Here is a 27,774-nt window from a genome sequence, read left to right as displayed (position 1 = left end):
ATCAAAGATTAATCTTATATGCCTTTATGAACTACTTTCTCAACCATTCTCTCCTTTTATAAGACTTTCCTGGTAGAAAAGTTTCCTTTGTTTTCTAACAACCAGCCTGAGGTCAGGCAGCCTGGGAATGTGGTCTGTGGGCCGGTGTGAATAGACTTTTTCCTGGCAGGTTGCAAATCCAGCGTGTCCTTATGCCACAGACTTCATTATTCTGGACCTCAACTTTCTCTTTAGTAAATGAGGCTTAATATTTTCTGCTTCTTTTGCCTCATATAAGACTATTGACTCATATGAGATTGTTAGTGTGACAAAATTGATTTTTAAAAGTGCTGTATAAAAATAATAGTTACAAAAATGTAATGCATTTTTTAAAATAAAACACTTTGTGGCACTTATATCGCGTTTTATAATTTCACATATTGTTACTGAATTCCCCTGAATGAGTTTCTTCCTCTTCTTCTATGTCTGTTTCTTCCTCTTTAAAGAAAATATATTTACACAGAAGCTACCTTTTCAATAAACAAATCATCCATCCATCCATCCATCCATCCATCCTCCAGGAAAACTGTTAGTGAGCATAAAGTGACCTAGACAACTATAATGCAGGAGAAGTATAGGCTGCCATGGTAGCAGAAAAGGGTGCCCCAGCTTCACCATGAGGTCAGAGAAGGCCGCCAGGCAGGTAAAATCAAAACTGAGATCCAAATCTAGATTAGCAGGAGTGAGCAGGTGAAGGGTGTGCATGCATGTGACAGCAGACAGGATGGTGGGTGCAGGGCGAACACCAGTAAAAGCAGAGGCCTGGGAGGTGAGAGGACTAGGGAGGCATCGAACAACAGAGGGCCTGTTGTGACCAGAAAATAGAGCAGGGAAAGAAGAGCAAAGGGCATGGGTAGGGAGAGGCTAGAACGGAATGGATGATGAAAGGTTTTCTTAAGACAACTTGACTTTATCCTAAAAGCAATGAGAAAACTTTGAAGAGCTGCAAGCAGAAACATTACATGATTACATTTGACTTTCAAAAATACGACTTTGGTTTGCAGTGTAAAGGATGGAATTAGAGGGGCAACGGTGGAAACAGGAGGAACGACAGGTGGCCCTTGCAGTAATCAGGCTTGGATTCAGGAAGTCACAGTAGGAATGGAAAGAAGTGGATGGGTGTAAGAATCAACAGGACTCAAAAACAATAGGACGATATCGGTAAGAGAGAAAAACTACTGCTATTCTTCTGGTTTCACATTGGAGAAGGGGGTGCCATCCACTGACAGAGAGCTCAGAAAAGGGGCTCTGTGGGGACCAGTGATGATGTGGAGGCACTTGGACAAATGGAGCGGCCAGCAAGCAGCTAAATTTCTGTGGCTGGAGAGAGGGAGGGGTTGGAGATACGGAGAGATTTCAAAGTGTTCAACACACAGATTGCTAACTGAAGCCATGGTGTAGATAATATTCCCCAGAGAGAATGTGTGAAGAAAGAAGTGAGGCCCTTTGAAAGGAGAGGGCCCTGAGTAAACTCAAGTGTTAATGGGGGGCAGAGGAAGATGAATCTGCAAGGCAGTTGAAGGAGTGGGTGGTGGTGGTGATTTGGGAGGGGACCCAGGAAAACGTGGTGCTGGTGAAGCTTCCAAATAAGGACGGGGGGCATCAATCATGTTGAGTGCTGCCCAGAGCTAAGGTCTAAAGCAAGGTGCTTTTCTGAACATGTGCCAAAAAACATGGAACTTGTATTTCTCTATCTCCAGAGAGATGGGGCAGGGTCACCATCACACCTTCCTTTATGTTGTATTCTCTGGGAGTCTTCCTTGACCTCTCCAGCCAGAGGTGACCTCCATCTCCAAATACAGGCTGGGGCAAAAGTATGTTTATAGTTGTTCATATGGAAAATAATACAATATCAACAAATAATAAGAATAAATTGTTACATGTACTCACAGCTGTAAACATACTTTTGTCCCACTCTGTATTTATTGAGACAATATTGTCTACATTGAACACTGGAAATTAGAAAACACATAAAATATGGTCCTTGAGAAGAGAGCATTCAGGTAAAAATAAGCCATAACTGTATGAGTGTAGCCATGCCGTGCGTCCCGTGAATGTTACAGGAGTGTTCCTCTGGGGTGGTCAGGGGAGGTCACCAAGAGGAGGGTTTGCCGCTGAATCCTGAAGAGCACGGTTTAGAAGAATAGAGTGAATATTCTAGTTGAGTTATTACTGGATGCGATGGTGTGGAAGTGGGATTGAGCACAGTTTATCTGAAGAGCAAGGAACAGATCACAGGGTTAGAGAAGAGGGATCTTGGAGGGGAGCAGCAGGGGACACGGCTGGAGCGTTTGAAGGTCCAGGTGGAGGTGGTTCTTGAAAGACAGCTGGAAATTTGAACTTCATGGCACAGATAATGGAAGTCAACTGTACTGGTTACTCCCTGGACACCATTCAATTCTTATCTGTGTGATTGTGACCTTAATTTCTTTAAAGCAATTTGCAGGTAGGGGACTTGTCTTTTTAAGACAAGTCCCTTGATTGTTCCACAGGGACTTGTTCAGTGCCTCTAACATAGGGATTTTTCATGTGGATGAAATTTCTAAGATAATTTTGTGGCCAATGAAGGCACACAGCTCAGCTCGAACGAGTGCACTAACACCCACTGTCCTCTGGGCACAGAGCCACAGCACGTGGGTTTGTCATCGGACAGTGGGGTGTGGCTGAGGGCTCTCCCAGCCTCTGGAGCAGCTGCCTTTGTGTATGTCATTTGGTTGGGCTTGTACTCTCAGCATTCAACAGCTATTTACTGAATATTCACTAGGGGCAGGAACAGTCTGAGATAATAGGAAAAATGGAGGCTATGAATGACAGCTTCTGCCTGCAAGTTGCTTTAGGGTACGGTGGGAGTTGTCATCAAGTAAATGGGTAATTTTACTATGACGTGCTAAGGCATGCACATGCTCAAAAGAGTTAAGGTTTAGAAAAAAATATGAGAGCAAAGATTCTGATCAGCAATGCTAAAGAGAGACCACCACAAAGATTCCAGCCAAGATGCCTAAAGCTATGAAAGTTAATTAATAATTTAACCTCACCTCAGGGACCCCAATCTAACTGCAATCAACTTGTCGGCATTCTTAAAGTGACATGAAAGTGGGTGATAGATTTCACAATTTCATGATATTATCTCTTAGAATTAGAGTACTCAGATATTTTAGATCACCAACAATATAGGACCCAGCTCTTTCCCCAAGAAAAGAAAATGTTATACCTGAGCACTACTTACAGCTTTTGCTCAGAATTATATTTCATAGCATATGTCTTCAAATGCATTCCTACTGTGGCGTAGCCAGCCACAGATTTTATACTTTTAAGGTAACCCTAAATAAACAAGGCTGGGGAGGTTTGTCCAGGGAAGAGCAATTTATTATGTAGGATTACGCAGTACTGAAATCATGGATGAATTAAGGTGGATCCAGTGTTGGTAAAGTACTCTATGCATGAAGACACAAGTGCAAATAATTCCTTGGGGTTGTTAAAAAGGAGTTTTCTAGAATACAGGCTGCTCCTTTGGCTCTTAATAGTTTATTATAGTTAAATGGAGGCAAATGGTAAATTATATATTAGGCCATTCAGCAAGTTTTCTCATGCAGACCCAGGCTGAAGCTCCAATTTTAGTCACATTCAAGAAATAGATTCCTTTTTCCTCATTCATTTTAGGTATATTCACTCAAGAAGCACTGGATAAACACATTTAAATTAATTTAAATTATAAAACAGCTGCTATCTATTGAGCTCTTACCAGTTGCCAAGTTTTGTGTATGTCATTTAAACCTCACCATTTAATCTTCCCTCCAGTTTTGTGAAGTTAGTTATTATTATTTTCACTTTTCTATAGAGAAGGACACTTAAGTTCAGAGAAGACAGGTAATTTACCCAAGATGAAAAGGCTAATTAGTGGCAGAGCTGAGTCCAAAGGTGAAGTGTCTTATGTTGACTCCATTCAGGTTTTAAAGACCAATTTAAGTCTCCGTGACAATGTGAGTCTTTCCCTTTTTTGTGCTAATTTGGATGGTTTATAGTGTCTATTATTGTAACTATAATATGATATTTATTCATAAGCTTTCCCTTTTCATAAGATGATGAATTCCTTGAAGGCAAGATGCAAATCTTGTCCACTTACACAGTCCCAGGGATTGGCACTTATTCACTCATTCTTGAACACCTACTGTGTGCTACACACTGAATTAGAATGGTAGATATAAGAATGAAAGGGCCATTTTAGGAGAGAAATGGAGAGTTAAGCAATTACAATGAGAGTACAGATATGTCTGGAAAAAGCCTATCCATTGTTAATATAACAAGAATGGCTTGCAGGACATCAATGTAACCTAGTAGCCAAAGAGAGTGGACTGGAATGCACATGTGTAAACAATGATGACTGCACTGTACTAGTCAGTGGGGGTGGTAGATGCCACTGAGTGAGCCTGTGTACTGTGTGTCTGTTGCATTCAAAACGACTGAGCAAGTAGAAGAATGAACATGCATCAAATCTTTCATCAAGCTTAACATTCTTCCATGGAAACTACTCAGATGTTTCAGAAGGCTGCAGTTATGGGCAACTGGTGATTGGCAACTTCATCACAACAATGCACCCACTCATGCATCACATTTTGTGCAGAATTTTTTGGTGAAACATCAAATCATTAGGGTGACTCAGCACCCACAGTCCAGATTTGGTGCCCTGCAACTTCTGGCTTTTCCCAGAACTAAAATCACCTTTGAAAGGGAAGAGATTTCAGACCCTCAGTGAGATTTAAGAAAATATAATGGCAGCTGATGGCAGTTTGGAGAATTGTGTGAGGTCCCAAGGTGCCTACTTTGAAGGGAACCAAAGTATCATTATCCTATGTACAATGTTTTTCATATCTTGAATCTTCTTCAATAAACATCTCTATTTTTTATAGTGTGTGACTGGATACCTTCTGGACAGACTTTGTATGATAATGCTATGATAAGAGAGGTACAGGAATTATAGAGTTTATGAGATTAAAATGCTGGGCTCCCTGCTTTATTGGGGTGAAGGAGGGAGAGAAGGGAGCTAGTGGTGCTGAGGTGACAGCGCTGATTCTGATTTAACCAAGTATTGGATAGAGGAGGTAAGAAGAAGGAGCAGTTCTGGGAATGGAAAGAGTATGTACAAAGGCAAGAGGTGAGAGAAAATAGTGAGAGGGAGGGTGGTGGGAACAGAGGGGGCTGAAAACATGAGCAAGGAGCAGACCCTGAAGATCCTTGAAAGCTTATTATTTTAAGGTTATTGGGAAAGTTACGAAAGGGATTTGAGCACTGAGTGATATGATTGGATTTAAAAGTTACTTTAACTGCAAAGGGGAGACTAAAGTAGAGGAGGAAGCAGAGAAGCAGGAAGACCAGATAAGAAGACACAGTCTTGAAGTCAAGGTGAGAAACTCTGGTGGCTGGGCTAGGGTAGTGGCAGCATAGATGGAGAAAAGACTTTGGATGCAGAATCAATGGGTTTGGTTTCTAATTAGATACAGGTAGTAATGAAAGAGAGGAGCCAAGGATGATCCTAGGTTTCTGGCTTAGGTTAATTGGATGCACAGTGGAGTCATTTTCTGATTTAAACTTGGAAAATAAGATAATGAACTTAGTCATGGACTAGTTTCACTCTGGAGTGGATGTGTTCATTAAGCAGACAGAGGTCAAGAGTGGGATATGAGCTGGAAATAAAACTTTGGAAGCCATTAGCTGTAAGACTGCGTGACATCACAGACATCGGTAGAGAACAAAGCAAAGGACCTGAGAAAGAAGGCAAGGCCAGAGAGAAGAAAATCAGGAGAGGGACATGTCTAGGAAGTCAGAGCAGAAATTTTCAAGAATGTGGGAATTATCTCACAGGGCCAAGCACATTTCCATAGTCAAGTGAGTGAATCCCTGAAAATATTCAAAGACTTTACAATGAGGAGGTCAGTGTTCACCCAGAGGTCAGTGCCAAAGCCATGACCACAGTGGAAGCCAGCCTGCTGTAGGGCTGAGTACTAGTGGGAGGAGCTCATTGGTGGCAAAGACACACCTTGAACCCAAGTCTCCTATTGAAACCCAGAGTATTATGAAACTTAAGTTGTATCTTTTCTTATGTATTTCCACATAGCTCAGGAAGTTGCTGCCAACAGGTATATCTTCAGGACGGAATGATGCTTGGTGAACAAATTCAGAAAGAGACAATGGAAAAATGGACTAAAGGAGACATAGTGCTAGGATCATGCCTCATTTATTTTCAAAGGCACAATACATTGGAAAGCACGATGCCTCACGTGGAGTTCTCTTTTGTTACCTGTAACAGGAGCTGCTCTCCAGTGGGGAGAGGATGGCTTTCATGGCACTCCCTGCACTGAAGTGACTAGAAAGCAGTGTTCGGACTATTTCTGAGGTGTGAACAAAGGAGAAAACACTGGTCTTGAGGGTATCTGTAAATCTTGTTCAGTGCAGACAAATGGAGGTACTCTGAGAAGCATGGCCACACCTTGGAGCTCGGTGCTTGTGGCCTCCCGTGAATGTCCTTCTCACCCCCCTTTGCTGCCTCTCACTCCCAGCCCCTCTCGCTGCTCTCTGGGCACTTTCTAGTCTGACACTGCACTCTCTTTCTGGCCAATCCCTTCCCATCTCCTATCCCTCCTTCCACAAAGATTTACTGAGGACCTACTACGAGCCATATTGTGGGATGGTGATTTTACGACTGAATCAAGACTAGCTGGTGGTCATTTTTTACTGCCAGGTGTCCATCTGCCACCCTCTCCATAAATCCCCAATGTAGATCCATGTCTCCAATGTAGCTTCTGAACTTGTGAACCAATTTCTGATAGATGTTTTCTCTCAGATTTTTGGTAGGAAATCTAAAATTTAGTATGCCCCAAGCTATCTTTTTTATTTCCACCACAAAATCCATTTCTCCCTTAATGCTTCTTATTTTGGGTGAATAATATCACCATATACCTGACTGTGAGAGTCCTCAAAGTCACATGTAACTACTTCCTTAACTCCATATTAAACTGGCAACTGGATCCCTTCAAGTCATCCCCTATGGTATTTAGGAGTCTGCTCTCCAATTTCTTCTACCTGGCCCTTCTTCAAACTTGCATTCCCTTTTGAGCAGACCATAGAAAAGCTGCCAACCATGAGTCCTTGTTTCTGGTCTTGCTCCCACCCATAAATCCTCCAGAATGCTTTTAATCTCATTGTTCAGAAACACAAACCTCATCATGCCTCTCCTGGACAAGTTATATACTTCCAGTGATTCCTGACTGTCAACAGGTTATAGTTGAAACTCTTTAGCATTGCTCAAAAGGTCTTTAAAAACCTACCATTACAACTTCATCATCTACCATGTGCCTGGTACTGTAGTACTTGTATGGATTCTCACATCTAATCTCAACAACATCTCTGGAAGATAGGTATACAAGTCTTGGTTGTTTTGTAAAAGTTAAGACACAAGGAGAGTAAGTGATTTGGCTTGAGGTCATTGGACTATAGTGACCCAGGAGTCAAACCCAGAGTTTGCATTTTTGACAACTCCAGGCAGCTGCGCATAGCAGTGACTCCTGAGACATTTGCTTGGTTTGACTCTGTCCACCCTCACTTCTGGCCTGGTGACCATGACTAAATTTCTGAATCCCCTTAGGCCTCCAGTTCCTCTCTGACAAAACCAGATCATGTGAGATACTGTGGACACTCGGAGAGATTACAGCTGTGAAGGCCTGAGGATGGTGTGCCTGAGGTGGTCATGGTCTGATGCAGGTAAGGCCACTCCCTGGACTCAGGTCCTGCTCCTCCCCAGATTGCCAGCAAAGGTTTGGCTATACTGAGAGTTTAAAAGAAATCATTTATGTGGCTAGACATACTGACTTGGTGGGAGAAGTCACACTTGAACAATTGCTCTTATTAGCTTTGGGAATGACAATAAAAACTGGAAAAGATGGTTAAAGTGGAAAATGGTCTTTGCCTCTGAGTGCAATGATTCAAGATGTGCAGAAAGATAAGAGAAAGCTCTATTTTTTTTTTATAGTCTGGAAGCCTCAAACAGAAACAACAGTAAAAATCTACAGAAAGTGAGTCAGCTTCTCTTTCCTTTTGATAGAATGGAGAAAATTCCAGTGAAAAATGTAGCTATAAATGGCTGATATCTTGTGAAATAATTTAGCTTTCTAAGAAATGAAGAAGTAAATTAATGTGGAGTATATAATTCAGTATGCTACAGGTATTAAGTACCACTTTTTGCCCACCACTATGAAGGACATTGTGGGAAATACTTAAAAATAGCGGCGGTGGGGGGAGTGCAATCTACTACAATTCCTTGGAAGAAATATTTAAAGCAATTTTAACTGAAAACCATTCTCATATAAGATGATAATAACAGTAAACCATTTGCCGAATGTTCAACTGCACCTTCACATACCATCTCCCCTGGCTGTAAGTCACACTAGAGACTATGATTATCTCTTATGTACCAGGTAGAATTGAGACTTAGACAATTCAAGAAACTTGCCCAAGTTTGCTGTTTAAAAGTGGCAGATGTATGATTTGAAACCAAAGTGCTTTCTGTTCTTATCCAACGCCAGTGCACATATAGAACTACTAAACTTTTTAGAAGTCTACTATTCTCATTTTAAAAACTTACCAGGGTGGTTTATTTGTATTTTATTCCCCACATTGGAAAAAGCCATATTGAGCTTAAAAATAAATTTACTTCCACTTTATACAATAGATATATCCCTAAAAAGATGTTCATAAATCAACATCTTCTTAATAGAGTGCTATTTTTTGTTGCTACATACCACAGATTTTTCAGAGATTAACTCTCAACTTCTTGTTTATATAACTGATAATTATTATTACTTGGCAATAAGTTCCTGATGATTTTTTATTTGACAGTGCTCTTGCAAATCCCCTATTTCTTTCTTTTGAAATTTGGATGGTCGTCAATTGAAATTCCTTAAAATGGGGCATGTCCTGCATTATTAATATAAAGTTAATCGCAGCACAGTTAGGGGATGCCTAATATTCCCTTTCCTATCACATCACAACCAAGGACTGAGAAGCTTGCCATTTCCAAGTATTTTTATATCACAAATACAGCATTTACATTTACATAAATGGCTTTTCAGGGCACAAAATACAAAATGAATCTGGCATTGTTATTTCCTGATATATTCCAGGATACTTCCTTGCTAAATTATAGCCACTAAAGTCCACAGAGACAAAATAACACAAACCGCCTACCTTTTCCCCTGGAAGGTACACTGGCTGGAAGATGCCATTACATAAACAGCACTTCTGCTAATTAATTAGTGCTGGCCATAGTGGTTTTTACTAAACTAAGAAATGAAACCAAATAGTGCAATTTGCCTTTTTTGCTCCTACTCTAGTTAAAATTAAGACACACTGGGATAAACTCAGCTGAAGAATGTTGCTTGCAATTCTTTTTTTCTAATTACTTAAATAATTGGGTATTTAAAAAAAGCACTTCATATTACTTTTGGTTGTTGGTTTTACATGATAGGGTGGCTAATTAAAACTACTGCACTTACTGGCACATTCCAGTATACAGTTGATGATCATGAAAATGTCACATACTTGAAAAGAAAATACAGCATGCCTCTTGCATTTAGCCAAATAATCATAGATGGTGTTTAAAAATAATTCCTATGCCTCTCCTCCAAGCAGCTTCTTTTCTTGTCTCTGCTCACTCACGATTACCCATCAATAGCACTTCTCTCTCTCAGGGGGATCCTACTGATGGGGTCCCTCCTAACGCCTCAGCAACATTCCACTTTTGTGGAGGTCATCAGAAAACAAAAAATCCGGTTTGACACTGGTAAAAACACAACAAAACAAAATCCTGGAAAATGACATTACAGAACTAAAATACCTAGCCAAGAATCACTGGGTATCTGCAGCATTGATCTCCCAGGTAAACATGAAAAACAAACACAGTTTAGAGCGCTGCTCCTTGATTAAGAAAAGGACAGTGTAGCTTTGCATCTTCGTGGAGGGGTCTCTAAATTCAGACCTGGCATCCACTGGTCCCTGTGCCCCTCCCCACAGCTCTCACCCACCCAATGAAACCCACCCAATGAAGCTGCATCTGGCCTTTTCAAAGTAAATCAAAACTTCAAGATGAACCTTGGTCTTTTCATGCTGCTAACATCTGATTAACCCATTTGAGTGTGCATATATTCCAGTTTTCCCATTTCTAAAAACATCCACTCTGTTTTACTCTTCCACACCTTTACTATGCGTAGTTTTATTCGGCTCATTAGAACTTTCAGGACTTCTCCATACTTTAAAGTGTTGGTGGATATTTTGCCTTTCCTCTATCTGACATCTGGTAGGATAACGACTGTTGGTTACCCAGTATCACTTAAATTACATCAGCTGCAGAGAAGCACAAACTCAGCAAGTTTGAAGACTCATCCTGTGTTACTGACTTCTTTCACAAGCTTTCCCTTCTACTGACCTTTTGAAAAACAGACTTCTTTCTAGTCTTAGAAAGGGATGTAGAAAATAGGAAATCATTTAAAAAGTACATCTAGAACAAGAGAACAAATACTAGTGTGCTAGATTAGAAGAAATGAAAAGACTTGATATAAATAATTTAAAGAAAATCTTGGGCAGTGTACCCTTTGACAATTGTTTAAATTAGGATTTATTTTCCTTAATTACAATATTTTGTGAGTTCCAGCCAAGATGGAGGCATAGGTAAAAATGCTTCGCTTCCTCGCACAACAAAAAAGGGTAACAATCAATCTAAAAACAACAAACAACCAGAAGTGTCATAAAATCAAATTGCATGGAACTCTGACAACTAAGGAGTTAAAGAAACATTCACCCAGACCGGTAGGAGGGTCTGAGACAGGAGACCAGCAGCCGAACAGAGAGGACGAGCAGCAAGGTAGTGGATGGTGGGGAGGTAAGGGGGTGGCTGGCTGAATGAAAAGCTAAAGACTCAAAGGTAGCTGTAAACTACTGCAGGGGTTACCATGGTATGAGAAACTCCCAGTCTCACACAAGACAGTTGTTGGAAAGTGGGGCTAGAGTAGAGCAAGTGAGTGGCACTGTCCCCCCTCTGACCCTGCCCCCACAGGCAGTGCCACAACATAACAAAGAGGGTTGCCACACTCTGGTGAATAACTAAGGCCTCATCCCCTTTCAACATAACAGATGTGCGAGACAAGGAAATATGGCCCACATGAAAGAACAGATTGAAACTCCAGAAAAAGAGCTAAGAGATGAGGATACAGACAACTTATTTGATGCAGAGTTCAAAACACTGGTAATCAGGATGCTCACAAAACTGATTAAGCTGGGCTGCAAAATAAAGCAAAATATACAGGGACCAATAATGAAGAGAAGGAAATCAGGACTCAAATCAATGATTTGGAATAAAAGGAAAAATTAAACATCCAACCAAAACAGGATGAAGAAACAAGAATTCAAAAAATGAGGAGAGGTTTAGGAAACTCTGGGACAAGTTTAAGTGCTCCAACATCAGAATCATAAGGGTGTCAGAAGGAGAACAAGAAGTTGAAAACTTATTGGAATAAATAATGAAGGAAAACTTCCCCAATATGAAGGAAATAGACTTCCAGGAAGCCCAGAGAATCTCAAAGGAATTGGACCCAAGGAGGAACACACCAAGGTACATCATCATTAAGTTACCCAAGATTAAAAATAAGGATAAAATCTTAAAAGCAGCAAGAGGAAAAGAGAGAGTTACCTACAAAGGAGTTCCCATAAGACTACTAGCTGATTTCTCAAAAGAAAACTTGCAGGCAAGAAGGGGCTAGAAAGAAGTATTTGAAGTCATGAAAGGCCAAGACCTACATCCAATACTACTCTCTCCAGCAAAGCTTTCATTTAGAATGAAAGGGCAGATAAAGGGCTTCTCAGGTAAGGCCAAGAGAAAGGAGTTCATTATCACCAAGCCCTTATTATATAAAATGTTAAAGGGACTTAGCTAAGAAAAAGAAGAAGATTAAAAACTATGAACAAGTAAAATGACAACAAACACACAACTATCAACAACTGAATCTAAAAAAACAAAAACAAAAACTAAGCAAACAATGAGAACAGGAAGAGAAGCAGAAAAATGGAGATCACATGGAGGGTTTTCAGTGGGGAGGGGAGGAATAGGGAGGAAAAGGTACAGGGAAAAACAAGCATAATTGGTAGACATAAAATAGACAGGGAGAGGTTAAGAATGGTATAGGAAACAGAGAAGTCAAAGAACTTATATGTACAACCCATGGACATGAACTAAGGAGCAGGGAATGCTGGAGGGTTGGGGGGTGCATGGAAGAGGAGGGATAAAGGAGAGAAAAAAATTGGGAAAACTGTAATAGCATAATCGATAAAATATACTTAAAATATTTTGTAAGCCTTCACAGTGCTTTTCAATGCCAGTGTCTTATCCCTAGGAGCTTTATTTGTATTTACATTCTTTAGCATTCCCAATTTGCAATGACTTTAGCAAGAGGCAAGGGTTTATCAACTTTCTGAGAAGGTGGTAGACAAATCGCAGTAGTCAGACTGATGGACTTATGGTAAAGGCAGCAGCTGATTAAACACACATGCCCGTAGGTTCTTATCCCAGTTGGTCCTTCAGCAGACTGAAGGACCATGGGAGAAGTCATGAGAATGTACCCAGTTTCCTCATCTAAAATGCCACATCTGGATAGAAATAACCACAGTGAACAGTGAGTACCAACACAAGTGGCTGTTTAGTGAGGCCTCCTAATAATGACTACAGAGTATGATTATAAATATAAGGGGCTGAATATCTAATATGAACTAACATTTAATATTACCTGAATATTTATTAATATGCACATCCAAAACACTGAAATTACCAAAGCAGAGAGGTTAAATGATTTGCCAAGGGTTGCATAACAAACTGATGTCTGAGCTAAGATTAAACCCATAACTTCTTGCATTAATTTTCCTCATCCTATATTAAATGTAGTTACAATGAAAGTAAAATTATCAACATTTTCTCAACCAGCATCCTGACTGCCCTGCATGTCCCACCGTGAATCATGTTCCTGCTGGTAAGACGAAGAAGCATTACATTATTGGAGATTGCTCCGAGTGCAGTGACAGGAGAAAGGAGATGATCTGGTTCTGTACAAGGTGACCAATTTTCAGATAATGAGAGCACAGTGAAACACACTCAGTATTACAGTAGTGCTCTGTATATTTTAAAATGGATCATTTCAATCTTCTGCAATTTAAGCATTTTTTTCTCTGACTGTTAATCAGAATTTAGGGGAAATCCAATAAAACTTTAAATCACTAACGCTGTGACCACCTTCTACCCCAGTATTCTTTAGTACTATACAAATGTGAGAATTCATCTCAATTTCCTCAAGTAAGGGACTAATGAAACAAAATTAAAATAAAAGCAAAGGTAGAATTAAGGGAAAGCAGTAACAGGGTTCCTGATGGTCATACAGGCAATGCAGTTCTGCAGTCTCAGATAAACCCCTTTGATCACCAAGGAAAGCCAATGTGAGCCGAGGTCCTTTATGTCTCCCCACCCCCATGGGGGCAGAAGGATCTTTAAGCATCATTTTCATTTCTGTGTCAGAGAGGCTTTTGCAAACTAGTCCACCTGCTCCAAGAAGCACACTGGAATGATGAACAGAGTATTCTTGTGTTATTGAGAGAACAAATCCCTTCCTTCACCTCATTTCACATGAGCAGAGCATATACAGGAAATTCTACTTTTCTGTGCTTCTCTAACTTTTAAGCCATTTACAGGTTGCTGGAGGGATCATCCTTTGTCTCCTGAGAGGTTCAGAGACCAGAAGCATCTCATTTGTGCAGTGGATAAATTCATTGGGGTAGAGTTGCCACATTCCACATGGAAATCTGTGCAGGGTGCTTTCCTTGGAGGGATAATGCCAGACAGGAAAATTGATTTTTACAAATCCCAGGTTAAACTGGTTTGATATATAATAAGTTGCTATTTTGCATGCAACATGTAAACAGATAACTGGTAGAACACAGACCTGTTAACTCCAGTTCTTGCAATTGTAGAGCTAACTGTAGTGTCTGTGCAGAGAGGCTTGAAAGATTCTGGTTTAGAAAACTATTCCTGTCTCTACATAATGACATTTGAGATCATGTAGGGGAAGCTTAATCATAAATATTAGGGAATTCATGGTTCTCTATAGTTCCACGGGCAATACTCACCCCTGCCTGCCCCAACTGTCTGTCAGTCTCTCAGGAGAGGACAGCACAAAAGTTTAGTGTATAAAAGTGCTAGTTTTGTGCAGAACAGGGACATGAAAGTACAAGTAGGCCCCTAAAGAGTGGTTGGCCCTGGGAAAAAAAGAAGTTGATAGGAGAACTTGGAAAAAGCCTAACAGACTAAAGTAATTCATGCATCCACAGGCAGGAGAAATAATATTTTGGAAGAAGTTTGGATAAATAGGTAAGGAAGGAGTTGGAAATATCTGTGTCATGTTCTGGTTGAATGACTTAGAGTGGAGAAAGGCAAGGACACTGAATCTATTTACTGCATCTGTTTCTTGGGCCAGGTGGTTGGCTTCAGTCTCCCCAGGTTGGAAAACCACACCATGACAAATGTAAAACTCCTTGAAAGTGATGTGTGACCTCGTTCCTAGGGCACTGCCCTGGCAGCAGGGCTCCACAGCATCAGTGCGTCTACAAACAACACAACTGCCATGCCAGGGAGCAAATGCTGCTGTTAGAGAAGACATGAACATAACATGTACTAGATAGATGACATTGTCTATTGTCGCTATTTTTACACTTAATATATACAAATACAGAGTACATACCAGCATATACATGCTGTCATACATATATCAGTTTCAGCAGAAAAAGCATCACCTAAAAAACTGTACTTTGCAGCTGACTCAATATTAGGTGTTATGGACATAAAGAGGAACTGTTCATGAGCCTGTTCAGTTCAGGACAAAGGATGGGAACTGTCTCCACAACTGAGGAAGCCAACTCAATGGTTTGTCCAAGACTGGCTCCAAATACCATCTTAGGTTTCGGGAAAAGAGAGAATACAGGATAGAGCAAGAAGTTTTATTGCTCAGCTGTCTGTGAAAAATAAGGTTCTATGCAAAGAAAATGCAACGAGTGTCATAGCTGCAGGGACTTCTCCGGGGGAAGAAATTCATCTTTATACCAAGAAAAAAACAGAGCTTTTCAGAGTGGAAAATTTATTGTTTTTGTGGTGCACAACACTATTTATTTATTTTTATTTTATTTTTTATTGTTGTTCAGTTATAATTATCCCCATTCCCCCCCCCCCATTACTCTCCCCTGCCCTACTTACCCCCGACCTCCAACATTCAATTCTCCCCCACCATGGTTGTCTTTGTCCATGGGTCCTTCATACACATTCCTTGACTTGACCTTTCCTTTTCTTTCTCCCATTAACCTTCTCCCCCTCTGGTCACTATAAATTTGTTCTTTATTTCCATGTCTCTGGTTCTATTTTGCTTGCTTATTTCTTTTGTTGCTTAGGTCCCACTTACAGCTGAGATCGTATGCTCTTTGTCTTTCACCATCTGGCTTATTTCGCTCAGCAAAATACTCTCCAGTTTCATCCATGTTGTCGTGAAGGGAAGAAACTCCTTTCTTTCTGCTGCATAGAACTCCATTGGGTAAATGTACTATAGTTTTTTTTTATCCACTCCTTTACCTGGGTACTTAGGTTGTTTCTAGCACTTGGCTATTGTAAATTGTGCTGCTATGAACATTGGGGTGCATAGGTTCTTTTGAATTGGTGTTTTAGGGTTCTTAGGGTATAATCACAGCAGTGGAATTGCTGGGTCAAAAGGCAGTTCCATTTTTAGTTTTTTGAGGAAATTCCACATTGTTTTCCACAGTGGCTGCACCAGTCTGCATTTCCACCAACAGTGCACTGGGGTCCCTTTTCTATACAACCTCCCCAGGACTTGTTGTTTGTTGATTTGTTTATGGTGGCCATTAAATATCCCATTTTTATTTTATCACCTTCCCCCATTTCTCAATACTGAATAAAAAATTATTTCACTTGCATGCTATAATCATGCTTGCTTTGTCTCCCCTTACAAAGCAATACTTTGCTGATTTCTATTTTGATCTATCCTACTTTTGCTTTATTAAGTGAATGTACAGGATGGGGCCCAAATAGGTCTACAGTCATTTGCATGGGAAATAATATAATAATTAATAAATAATAGTACAAGAATAAACTGTGTTTTGGGTACTCGCAACTATAAACTTACTTTTGCCCCACTCTATACATAAAGTGTACAATGGGTATATGGTATAATATAAAGCTTTATATGATACCAATGCCATATAAATTCTTCAGCACACTTTTTGTAATCTCATTCTAATGGAATCAAGGAGCTAGAAAATATTGTTCATTGTAGTGAAATCTTGCTGTATTAAATATTTATGTCATAGTGAGATTTGACCAACACCAATACAGACAAAAGAAGCTACTTAATATATTTTAACAGAGATACTATAAATTATTCTAGTGAATACTAGAAATCATTTCTAGTATTGGCTTTTGACTGCTGAATTGGTGATCTACTAAGAAACAGCAACACGAAAAGGGTGCTGGCACATCAGTACATAAAAGATGGGAGTTGCGGTGAATCAGTGTTGAAGAGATATCTAACGGAAAAAATAAACCACAACAAAAATGCCTACAAGCAAAAATTATTTGAAAGAGAGCTTTTGATCAAATAGTTACTGCTTCATAAATAATGAGCAATTCCATTACCAACTTTTGCATATTATCATTAAGTAGGTATAATACCTAAATATTTGTAGCCCCTAAATTCATATGTTGAGTCCCTAACCCTCAATTTGATAATATTTTGAGATGGGGACTTTGGGAGGTAATTAGGGTTAGATGAGGTTAGGATTATGGTGGACCCTCACGATGTAATTAGTGCCCTTATACTAAATAAGAGACACCAGAGAGCTTCTGAGCACTCTATTTAGAGTGCTCTCATTCCCTTTCTTGCTCTCTCTCTCTCTACACACACACACATGCATACACACGGAAGAGTTCATGTGAGCGCACAGCAAGATGGCAGCCACCTACACAACTAGAGACCTGGGAATGAAATTTTCCTTGCTGGAACTTTGATGGGACTTCTTGCCTCCAGAACTGTGATAAATTCATTTCTGTTGTTTAAGTCACCGAGTCTGTGGGACTTTGTCAGGGTAGCCTGGGTTGATTGATACAGTAGAGTATCTAAGATCACCTGTGATGAAAACATCTAAGGAAAAAGAAACATTCTCCTGCTTTAAAAATTCTACCCAACCACATTTTATCCTCACACATATTGTCTAGGGCCTTTTCCCTGTTTTCTGAATATTTGTGCTAAAAGAAAGCCTTTGTCTTTTGGGTTTTCCCCCCCGCATTTAAACCTGTACGAACTAAGGGGTATGAAGAAGGAGTCCTAGATCCTTTCTTTTGGATTTTTTTGATTGGAAGTGTTGCAGAATCTCTTACTTGACTGATTTTTTTTAAGTTTGCTGGAAAGTTTATCAATACATTGCGTACACACAGAGTCCCTCTCCATTCCTGTGTTCTGGGCTCCAGGACTCTAAAAAGTGGGATTTGACAAGTGTGGTTGGCCCACAGTCACTTGATGCTGGACAAGCTTCTGCCTTTATGGAAAAGGGCGGAGTATTTCTGAGGCTGAAATCCGGTGCTTGGCTGACTGGTGGATTTGGGTCAACAGACAGAACTGGAGTTAATAGGAGATTATGTCACTGCTGACTGAAACACTCAAAAATAAAAATCACCTAACATTAGATAAACAAAAATTATAATGACAATAACAATGTCATGTATTTCAATATGATCATTAGAAATCTTCAGATATCAAGAAGAAATTAGATACTTTTAAAAGAATTGTATTCATATATTAAACTCCTTTTCATTCTCTTTTAAATTATATGAGAAATATATGTATAGTGGAAAAACAAGAAATTTTAGAAAAGCCAGAAGGATACAGAAAAAAATTATACTTAGAATCTCACTCCTCAGAAATAAACCTTGCAAGATATTTTGGGTTATAGTTCAGACCTTTTCCTCTGTGAATAATACAATAAACATTAAAGAAATTCAACACAGTAGATCACATTAAAGGTTTCCTCTAACCCAGTGGTCCTCAACCAGAGGCACTTTTGTCCTCCTTTCCCCAGAGACATTTGGAAATGTCCAGAGCCATTTTTTCGTTGTCACAAATTCAGGGGTGGAGAGGTGGGGACCACTGGCACCTCTTGGGTAGAAGCCAGGAATGCTGCTAAACATCCTGCAATGTACATGACAGCCCCCAACAAAGAGAATTATCTGGCCCAAAATGTCAATAGTGCTGAGGCGAGCAGAAACTCTGCTCTAATCCAATACAGAACTGAAATCTTACTGATTAGAGTCTACTCTGTGCTGTAATTACTGAACACCTGCCGGGGAGTGTGTATATTCAAAGATAAATAGGACCCTGGCTCTGGAGTAATGGGGATGACACTCCAAACAAATGAGCTACTGGCCCTTATCTGAGGGTTGCAGATAAGCAAATAAACCTAAAAGTGTGAACTTTTTACTTGTATTTCTTTTGAGGCAAGGAGCCCTTTGAGTAGCATAAATCAATTAGCACCTGAATCTTGCATTTTATGGTTTATGAAAAGAATCAAAATTAGTACTAGTCTGGAAAAGAGAGCCACCCAAGGGTAGCACGCACCTAAGACACCCTATTTAAGGATGAGCTGGACCTCCATTCTGGCAGCCCCGGCTGACCCGCAGGCTTGCAACTCTCAGGTGTAGAGTCACAGGAAAAAAGATGAAGTCAACATAATAATATTGTTACACATCATGCCACCTCTATAAAATTCAAAATATCTTTTTGCCTTGACTCCTAAAAAAAAAACAAACACAAAACTTGTGTTCTGCCTAGAAAAATGTGTGTCAAAAAACCCCAACAACAGTAGCTTCTGACACTTTTTATGGATTCCCAATCAGGAGTCAGGTATTGTGCTATTTTACACCCACGGCTTTATTCAATTCTCACAACCCCAGACTGACCTCATGGCCAATCCCAATTTTCAGATGAGCAAACTGAGGTTTACAGTGGAGTTGAAATAGCTTGGCCCATACATGTGGTCGTAAATGGCAGAAAATGGAGGCCACTGCCATCAAGGCAGGTCAGCCTGCACTGTGGGGCCATCAGTCTGGCCACTGCAGCCTGTGGAGCCTGGGTCCAGTGTCATGCCCCAGGGAAGAAGGACAGTTCTCCAGCCATGAGCTAACAAGCTTCTGTGACTTTGGGGACTATACCCATTACACTTGGTATACCTCTTTTTATCAGTCAGCTTTCAACAAGTGAGCTCCTGGACCTCATGGGGATCTTCAAGTGATTCATTCCCCCAATTGTTCCCTTCTTTCTTCACTTCCCTCCTCTTTCTGCTTAAATTTTGTAGACATTGTTTTTTTATGTCTTGCAAATATTTCACATTTCCTTTTTCTCCTTGGTACCTGCTTTTTCTGTGCCTGCAGAGACATCATAATAGGGTAGGCTAGTCCCTCTGTAAATTCATAACCACCAAGTTCAAGGAGGCTTTCGGCACTGCCCAACAGCTCACGCGCTCTTTGGCTCACTTGCTTTTCCACTTTCTGTGCACACAGTTTCAAATCTCCACTTCCTTAACTCCTCCCATTTAGGTTTCCCCAACCATCCCTGAACCTTCCCATCACATGATCTGGCTGCCCACTCTACTGAAAAAAAAATAGAAGCCACAAACTAGAATGTCGTAGTCTTCCCCAAACTGAGCCTGTTTACAGAAGCTGTGTCTCCTCCCACCTGAGGCTAATCCCATCTTCTTGAGCCTTCTCAGATGCTGTGACTTCAAAGATCCCTTCTCCTGTGGAGATTCACTTTGCTTCACCAGGATTCTTCTACTGGCTCTGGAACACTCTCAGGTGCTTCTCATTTAACAAACAAACACACATAAAAGGACTTCGAAGATGTCTGGTCTGCTGCCGGTTCTCACCCTCCTGAGCTTCTCAGCCAGCCTTCCTGAACAGGCGGCCTTACTTGCTGCCTTCAGTTCTACACGTCCCACTCACTCCTCCGCCCCTCAGACCTCACCATTGACTCCACCACAGTTTTCACTAGTGTCTTCAATGTCTCAACATCATTCAATCCAAGATAATTTATTTTCATTCCCACATATATTTTCCAGGCTTTATCTTTCTTGACCCCTTGGCATATTCAGTGCTGGGACCCTTCCTCCCTCCTTAACATAAGATTATGTTCTCTGGACACTATGACACACTGATCTTGCCTCTCCTCCCACCGTCCTGAGCAGACTTTTCTTTTTCTATCTCTTTAAGACTTACCGTTCCCTCTGAACCAGCTGTTGAGCATTAGAGTTCCTCAAGACTTGGTTCTAGGCTTTTCTGAAACACCCTTTGTCCTCCGCATCCTCTCCCTAAGTGATCAGATCCAGGCCCCGGAGTTCAATCACCACCTCTATGCACACTACTCACAAAGGTGAATCTCCAGCCCAAACTTCATTTCTGGGCTCTTAGATTCATATACCTGCTACTAGATGTTTCCTCTTTGTTTTTCCAAAGGCCTCTCAAAACTCCACATTCTAAAACATAATATTTACACTCTGCCTCTCCTGTCCTCAATTCCAGATTTGGTCCTTTTCAAGCTCCTAACTTTAGTGAAAGGCCCCACTACCTCTTCAGTTGCCCAAGTCCCCAAATTGTCCTTTTTTTGTTTTTAAAAATTTTATTTATTTACTTTTAGAGAGAGGGGAAAGGAGGGAGAAGGAGAGGGAGAGAAACATCGATGGGCTGCCTCTCACACGCCCCTAGCTGGGGTCCTGGCCCGAAACCCAGGCATGTGTCTAGACCAGGAATGGAACCAGAAACCTTTTGGTTTCAGAGGGCCATGCTCAATAGATAAGAGTGGCACCAGCCAGAGCCCAAGTTGTCCTTAATATCCTGTCTCTCATTCCCAATAGTCAAGTCTTGTGGATGTTTACCTCTTAAATACATCTAGAATATAATCTCTTCATCTCTTCCATACCACTGTGCAACTCTGAGCCATTATTATCTCCACCTAGAAATTTCAATAGTTTTCCAACTGATCAACTTGTATCTACTCTGCTCAGTAACCTATAACCCACTCTTCCTGCTAAAAACTCATCAATGCATTGCCACTGTGTTCAGAACAAAGACCAGACTCTACTTCTCTAGGCTCACTGTGAACCACACTGTCCTCACAAACACCCACCCTCTCCACTGAAGCTACACGGACTCTGCTAGTTCCTGACACTCTCTACTGTTCCGCCTCCCAAGGGTCTGTGCAGCTGCCTCTGCTGCCGTGTTCCTTCTTCCCTCCCTCTGCCACATCACTTTCTGTTCACTTCTTAAGTCTTAGCTCAAATATCCCTTCTTCAGTAACTTCATCTAGCTTCCTCAATTACACTAAATCTTCTTACAGTAAATGAAAGCTTCATATAATTCTTCTTTACAGCACTTGCCACAGGTACAAGTTGCTATTTTTTAAATATGGTCATTTGATTAATATGTATTCCCAGTTAGAATGTGATGCAATATTCAGTAGAGGTAGGAACTGTTCCCGGTTTTGGTAAACAAGGTCCTCCAGTGTTTAACACAGCGATTGTTAAGCACTACATTATCTATAAAGTGTTTTTTACTTTATTTTTATGCTCACTCAAGGACAATTTTTTCATTGCTTTTACAGAGAGAGAAAGGGGGAAGAGAAAAAGACAAAGAGAAACACTGATGTGAGAGAGAAACGTCAATCAGCTATATTCTTTATGTGCCCCAACTGGGGTCACTGAACCCTCCAACCCAGGCATGTGCCCTGACCAGGAATTACATCCACAACCTTTGGGATTATGGGGTGATGCTCCAACTAATTAAGCCACACTAGCTAAGGCTATAAATCTTTATTAAAGAAATGAATTAGTGAGCTCTAATACTTGTGGTCCTAACCATAATACAAATAGAGATCTAAGTTTTTGAGTTAAATCACAGAACAGTGAATGCTTTTATCTTACTTCCAATGACCAGGATTTTCCAGAGCTTGTTAACTAACAACATGCTTTTGTATTTCTTTCCTTTGATACAGCCACAGTTTGGCTGACTGTTTGAAACTCATAGTGCTGTGTATGCAGTAATTGCTCTATAAAATGTTTATTGAATGGCTGATCTTGGAGTAGAATGATCCTTTATTAGGTTCATTATTTTGTAATTTACCATCATTGAGCAAAAGTTGGGTGTTTTCTCAAGAGCACTAGTAAGGGATAACTGCTTTTCTTTTTAAGTGGTGCTTGGAGTAGGGAAGATTTTGAATGTTTTTGGAATGTAAGTGCTGTGATGAGTGCTTTAGGAGAAATTCCTGTAAGAATGTAGTAAAAGAACACAAATATTTTGCTTGCTTGTTTGTTTTGTTGTTTAGCTTCCTGTTAAAGGTGAGATCATCTGGTATCTGTCCCTCAACACCTGGCTTACTTCTCTCAGCATAATGCTCTCCAGTTCCATCCATGCTGTTGCAAAGGGTAGGAGCTCCTGAAATGGAGAATGGGGGGATGGCGACCAGAGGGGAGAGGGGAGGGAATTTCAGGGGAAAAAGGGGAAAGATTTAGAGGAGCTAGTATGAAGGACACATGGACAACAGCTATGGCGGTTGGAAATGGGAGGGAGGTGGGGAGCACGGGGGTGGGCTGGGAAGGGAGTAAAAGGTAGAAAACTACTTGAAAAATAATTAAATAAAAAAATGGAAAAAAAAGAACACAAATATTGACACATGGCACAAGTTCTCTAAAGCAGAGTGAGAGCACTTTGCTAGTTTGTTACCTTTGATGAAAAGACACACATCTGTCACCTGAGTCTGTGTCCGTGCCCCGGGGACAGATAAATGTGGTGGGCAGAGGGGCTGGCCTGCCCTCTTTCCTTTTGCCTCAAACTAGCCCTGGTGAAAGTGTTTCTCATGCAGATTTAAAGACAGGTTGGAGACCACAGTCTCTGCTGCCAAACTACTTATCAGGACATTACTCCACCACACTGCCTTCATGGGAAATGGCCAAGCATTAGCGCTGGTGTCAGTTAGCCATGTACAAGCTGTGTGGCCCTGGGAAGGTAATTTATACTCTGTGTACTTCATTTTCTTCATAGTCATACAGAATAACAACGCTTAGAATGTTGTGGAGAACAAGTGAGAGAAGTACCTGCTGGAGCCTGGCACGCAGTGATCACTCCTCTCTTTCGTGCAGTCTTCTTTCCATTTTTAAGTGGTTCATCAGAAGAGTGACCTTGCCCTGAAAGATCACAGAATTGGCTTTACTTCCAATTGCCTAAATATTTTATTTTGCAGTTTGCCTTGACAACAGATTCCCCCAAGCTGAACTTATGGTATATCTCCCAGAAGATTTAGTAAGGGTCTTAATAAGGCCCCAGAGCACCACCTGGCCCACAACAGATCTAGCAGCTAGACATACTACAGCTTGGTAAGCTTTGCATCCTTTCTTTATCCACTATCCTGATTATTTCTTGGGAAAGGTGAGAGCAAACACAACAATAGAAACTTCTCAACTTGCTTTATTAAAGTAGTCTCAGAAAAATAACTTCGCACAATAACCCCAATTGGCAATTGCATAGAACACCTATGTAATTCTATGTTCTGTATTTGTTAATAAAAGATTTTTAATCAGTCAAGATGTTAGCTAGCAAAACACTGTCCAAAAACATAGGTAATGCTTCAGGAACACAGTAAATATAGTATTTTGAGTACTAAAAATAATTATCCACAGAGCTCATGCCATTAAATTTGGTAAAATAATTATTAAGAGACCAAGCTTTAAATGTTAATTACAACCCTGGCCAGAAGGCTCAGTTGGTTGGAATACCATCCCATACACCAAAAAGCTGTGGGTTCTGTCCCTGGTCAGGGCACGTACCTAGGTTGCTGGTTCAGTCTCTGGCTGGGGTTCCTACAGGAGGCAACCAATGCCTGTTTTTCTCTCATATCAACGTCTCTCTCTCCTCCTCCCACCCCCAACCTTCCTCACTTTCTAAAATCAATAAACGTATCTTCAGGTGAGGATTAAAAGAAAGATCACTACAAAGTGCCTAGACAGGTCATTATTTAATAAATGCTATAGATTGCAGGGCAAAACAATGGCTCCAAGTTAATTCTCTGTATTCTTTTCCTCTAGATAAAGACTTTGCATAGTCTAACTTCATACCAAATCCTATTTTCCCCACATACTTCCCCACAGTATGTCAGAGAAATTCTTTAGAAGCATAAAATCCTAGTTAATCTAGTCTTAGGCTTTCCCTTTAGGTAGGAACTGTAGAAACTAGTTAGTCTCACCACTCTGAAAAGCAATTAACCTTGTCATCTTCAAAAGGATAAAAATATTAATAATATCACTGTGCAATTTTTACAATTTAAAAGTTCCTCAGTCATTATAAATGGTGATATTCTCTATTATTAATGCCTGTGCACATTAATTTCTAAAGTATCTAATTTTAAGCAACTCAACAAAACAGATGCCTAATATTTTCCAAAATGCAAATGTAATCTGACTCCAGCGTACACAATAGCTCTCAGATTTGTTACTGAACAAGAGCCATGTTGCCCCCCAGTAGTTCCATGGACTGCTGCTGTGAGGTGTATAAGTTCTGGTTTTTAATGGATTGTTTTTTTTTTTCTTTTTTGTGCAATGGGTTTGAAATGAGCTCTGGATAGAGGGAGAGAAAGTAAAGGGAAAATTTTTTTTTTCCCTGTAGGTGATCTGCTCATAAATGGGGAAAATTCTAAAGCAAACTTTGTTGTGGAACGTATATTGACTTGCTTGTAAATTCTCAATATGCTACATATTAAAGAATCACTGTCATGTGACACCAACACAGTTGGTAACCTATTTGGTCTCCGTCTGTGCTGTCATACTTGTTTTCCTCCTGCCTCAGGTCTCGGGGGAAGCAGATGTGAAAGGTGGTGATGGTAGCTACTTCGGGCTCAGGGTCTGGCTGTGCGACACCTGATTTTGATCTGGGCACTCTGTCTCTCCTGCCACATAACAAAGGTGTCCTCTGTGTAACTCCTGTGCTCATATTCTTGCTGCACCTTCAGTATGTACCAGTCAACAGAATGCATAGCTCCAACCTAATTTGGCTGTCAGTGTAGAAGGATTCTGATTAAAATCTTACTGGCTCCTGAGCAATGAGATGCCATTGAGGCCATCACAATCTGCACTACATCTTTAAGAACTGTGTAGAAATTCTGGTATATTTTCTTGGTAGGATGGATTTAGTGGAGGAATGCAGCTGTTTCTTGAAAATCTCAGTAGTGGATTAAATTTATTCTTCAGTTTTGATGGAGACACTGACCTTTGTCTTGGGAGCAGTGCACCTCCCTGTACAGTAGTCCCACCTTATCCAGGTTTCAGTTACTCCAGTTAACAGCAGTTTGAAAATATTAAATGGAAAAATTACAGAAATAAACAACTCATAAGTTTTAAATGGCATGCCATTCTGAGTAGCGTGATGAAACACCACACCATCCTGCTCTGCCCTTCCCAGGGTGGGACTCATCCCTTCGTGCAGCATCTCCCTGCTGCGCACACTCCCAACCATTAGTCCCTTAGTAGCCACCTCAGTTATCAGATCAACTGTCTCCATACTGGTGCCACAGTGCTTGTGTTCAGGTCACCTGTGTGTTACTTAATAATGACCAGGAGGTGAAAGAGTAGTGATGATGGCACTTTGGATATGCAAAAGAGAAGCCATAAAGTGCTTCCTCTGAGTGAAAAGGTGAGTACGATACAGTAAGATAATTTTGAAAGGGAGACTATATTCCTATCACTTTTGTTGCAGTATACTGTTATAATTGTTGTATTTTATTACTACTTTAGTTATCTCTTACTGTGCCTAATGTATAAATTAAACTACGTCATAGGTATGTATATACAGAAAAAACACAGTGTGTATAGGGTTTGGTACTATCTGCAGTTCCAGGCATCCACTGGAGGTCTTGGAACAAATGCCCCACGGACAAGAGGGGACTGCTGTATTTTGCTGGGAGCCTAAAGGACCCCTACCTCTGCTTATGAAAAGTGTCCCGAGTGGCGGCGCTACACAATGGCTTTCAGTATATTATATTAAAATTCCTGGCTTTGCAGGATAAGTGTTAATGCTATGGACAATTAAAAGTGGCAGCTGTGGCTGTGGGAGCAGATAGTGCAGAAATACAAAAGGGTCTTGCAATATTTCCAATCACTTAGCTGCTCTGTCTCATTAAACACTGAGAATGTATATCTGGCCAGTGAGCTCAGTGCTTGATTGAGAATGGGCTTCCCTCCTAGCTTCTCAAATGGCATACTGTTCAATTATAAAATGTCTATTTTGGAGTCCTGTCGAGAGCAATTGGAGGTAGTTCCAAGGCTTACTATGAACTTAGAGAAACACTTGGCAATGACTAAAAAATCTCTCTAAGTAAGTTTCATAAACATTTTTTCTTTGATGCTTTGTTTTAAAAATTATGAATATAGACAGATACTGAAAGCATGTTACAGATAAGAAATTCCCATTAAGTGGCACTATCACATCAATCAGTAGAACTTAAAGTGGTTTTAAATAACGTCTCAGAAGTTTAGGAAGTCTGTGGGGTGCTTTCTGGATTACAAAGCAATAAAATATGTTCAGCATATTTTCAGGATCAATTGCAATGTATAGAATATGACTGTTGACATATAGCTAACTTTCAATTAATCAATATGTCAGATGACAATAAACATGAATCATGTCCCCACCTTGCCATGTGATGGTCACAGTGAATAATAGTGCATACTATCTCCTGTGGGACAAACAACATCAATTTCCATGCATTTAAGCAAATGGCAAAAAAAAGGAAGTCAGATATCCTTGTTTGACCTTTGCAGCTGAAAGGCCAGTGGGTTACAAAAGTCATATGTATTTTTTCACATCTAACCTTCTGAAGTAAAAGAGAATCTCAATTTCAGTTTTCCGAACAGCTGATTCTTTTCTTACTTTGCTAATAGTGGATAACTTTCTGTTTCACGATTCTTTGAGTAAGTAGGCTGATGGACATAAAGAATTCTGACATTGTTAGTTTTTGGAGAGAGAACAACACAACAAACTGGAAAATGTACTGCAATGGCCTGAAATTGGGCTATGCAAATTCAGTATCACAGATGGGTACACGGGATGGCTAGGCACGCATTACAGTTCAGGGAATTCCATTACAAAGTCTGTCCGTTTATACTTCCCACGACAAATTTAACATTTGGACGAACAAGTCCAGTGTCTGAACATGTGATTTTTATCCTGTCCTTGTTAATTATGTCTGCCTATTTTTAAATGGTATTAAGGGATTTCTTATATATTTCCAGCTAGTGTTAACTCTTCAAAATAGACTATGCTGAGACAGTTCAGATGATCTATAATTTATTTATGTCTATTTGTTAAAAAAACTGCCTGCATAGCTGAAATATAAATTTGATAAGGCAATAAACACTCCACAGAGAAAGAGGCAAGGGACATGGTTCCAGAAATGCTAACACATTCATTCAGTACTGAATGTCCGCTGCAGAACTGGCACGAGGCCAGGCCCAGAGGGTGCAAAAATAAGCAAAGATCACCAGCCTATGAGAAGTTCAAAGTCA

At 40.4% G+C, this 27,774-nt stretch overlaps 1 protein-coding gene across 1 annotated transcript in view; it reads right to left on the bottom strand.

Annotated features, from left to right (window-relative positions):
- Window positions 1-27,774, bottom strand: part of L3MBTL4 (L3MBTL histone methyl-lysine binding protein 4) — a 435,810-nt gene that overhangs the window by 66,239 nt on the left and 341,797 nt on the right. Inside the window, exon 17 of the mRNA XM_053664334.1 lies at window positions 23,317-23,406. Coding sequence (XP_053520309.1) covers window positions 23,317-23,406 — 90 coding nt within the window. The remainder of the gene's footprint in view (window positions 1-23,316; window positions 23,407-27,774) is intronic.

Source organism: Artibeus jamaicensis, unplaced genomic scaffold, assembly GCF_021234435.1.
Source record: "Artibeus jamaicensis isolate MK-2021 breed Jamaican fruit bat unplaced genomic scaffold, CSHL_Jam_final contig_354, whole genome shotgun sequence".
Lineage (NCBI taxonomy): Eukaryota > Metazoa > Chordata > Mammalia > Chiroptera > Phyllostomidae > Artibeus > Artibeus jamaicensis.
The sequence above is the reverse complement of the archived record's forward strand: the minus strand, read 5'-3'. Positions and strand labels throughout refer to the sequence as shown.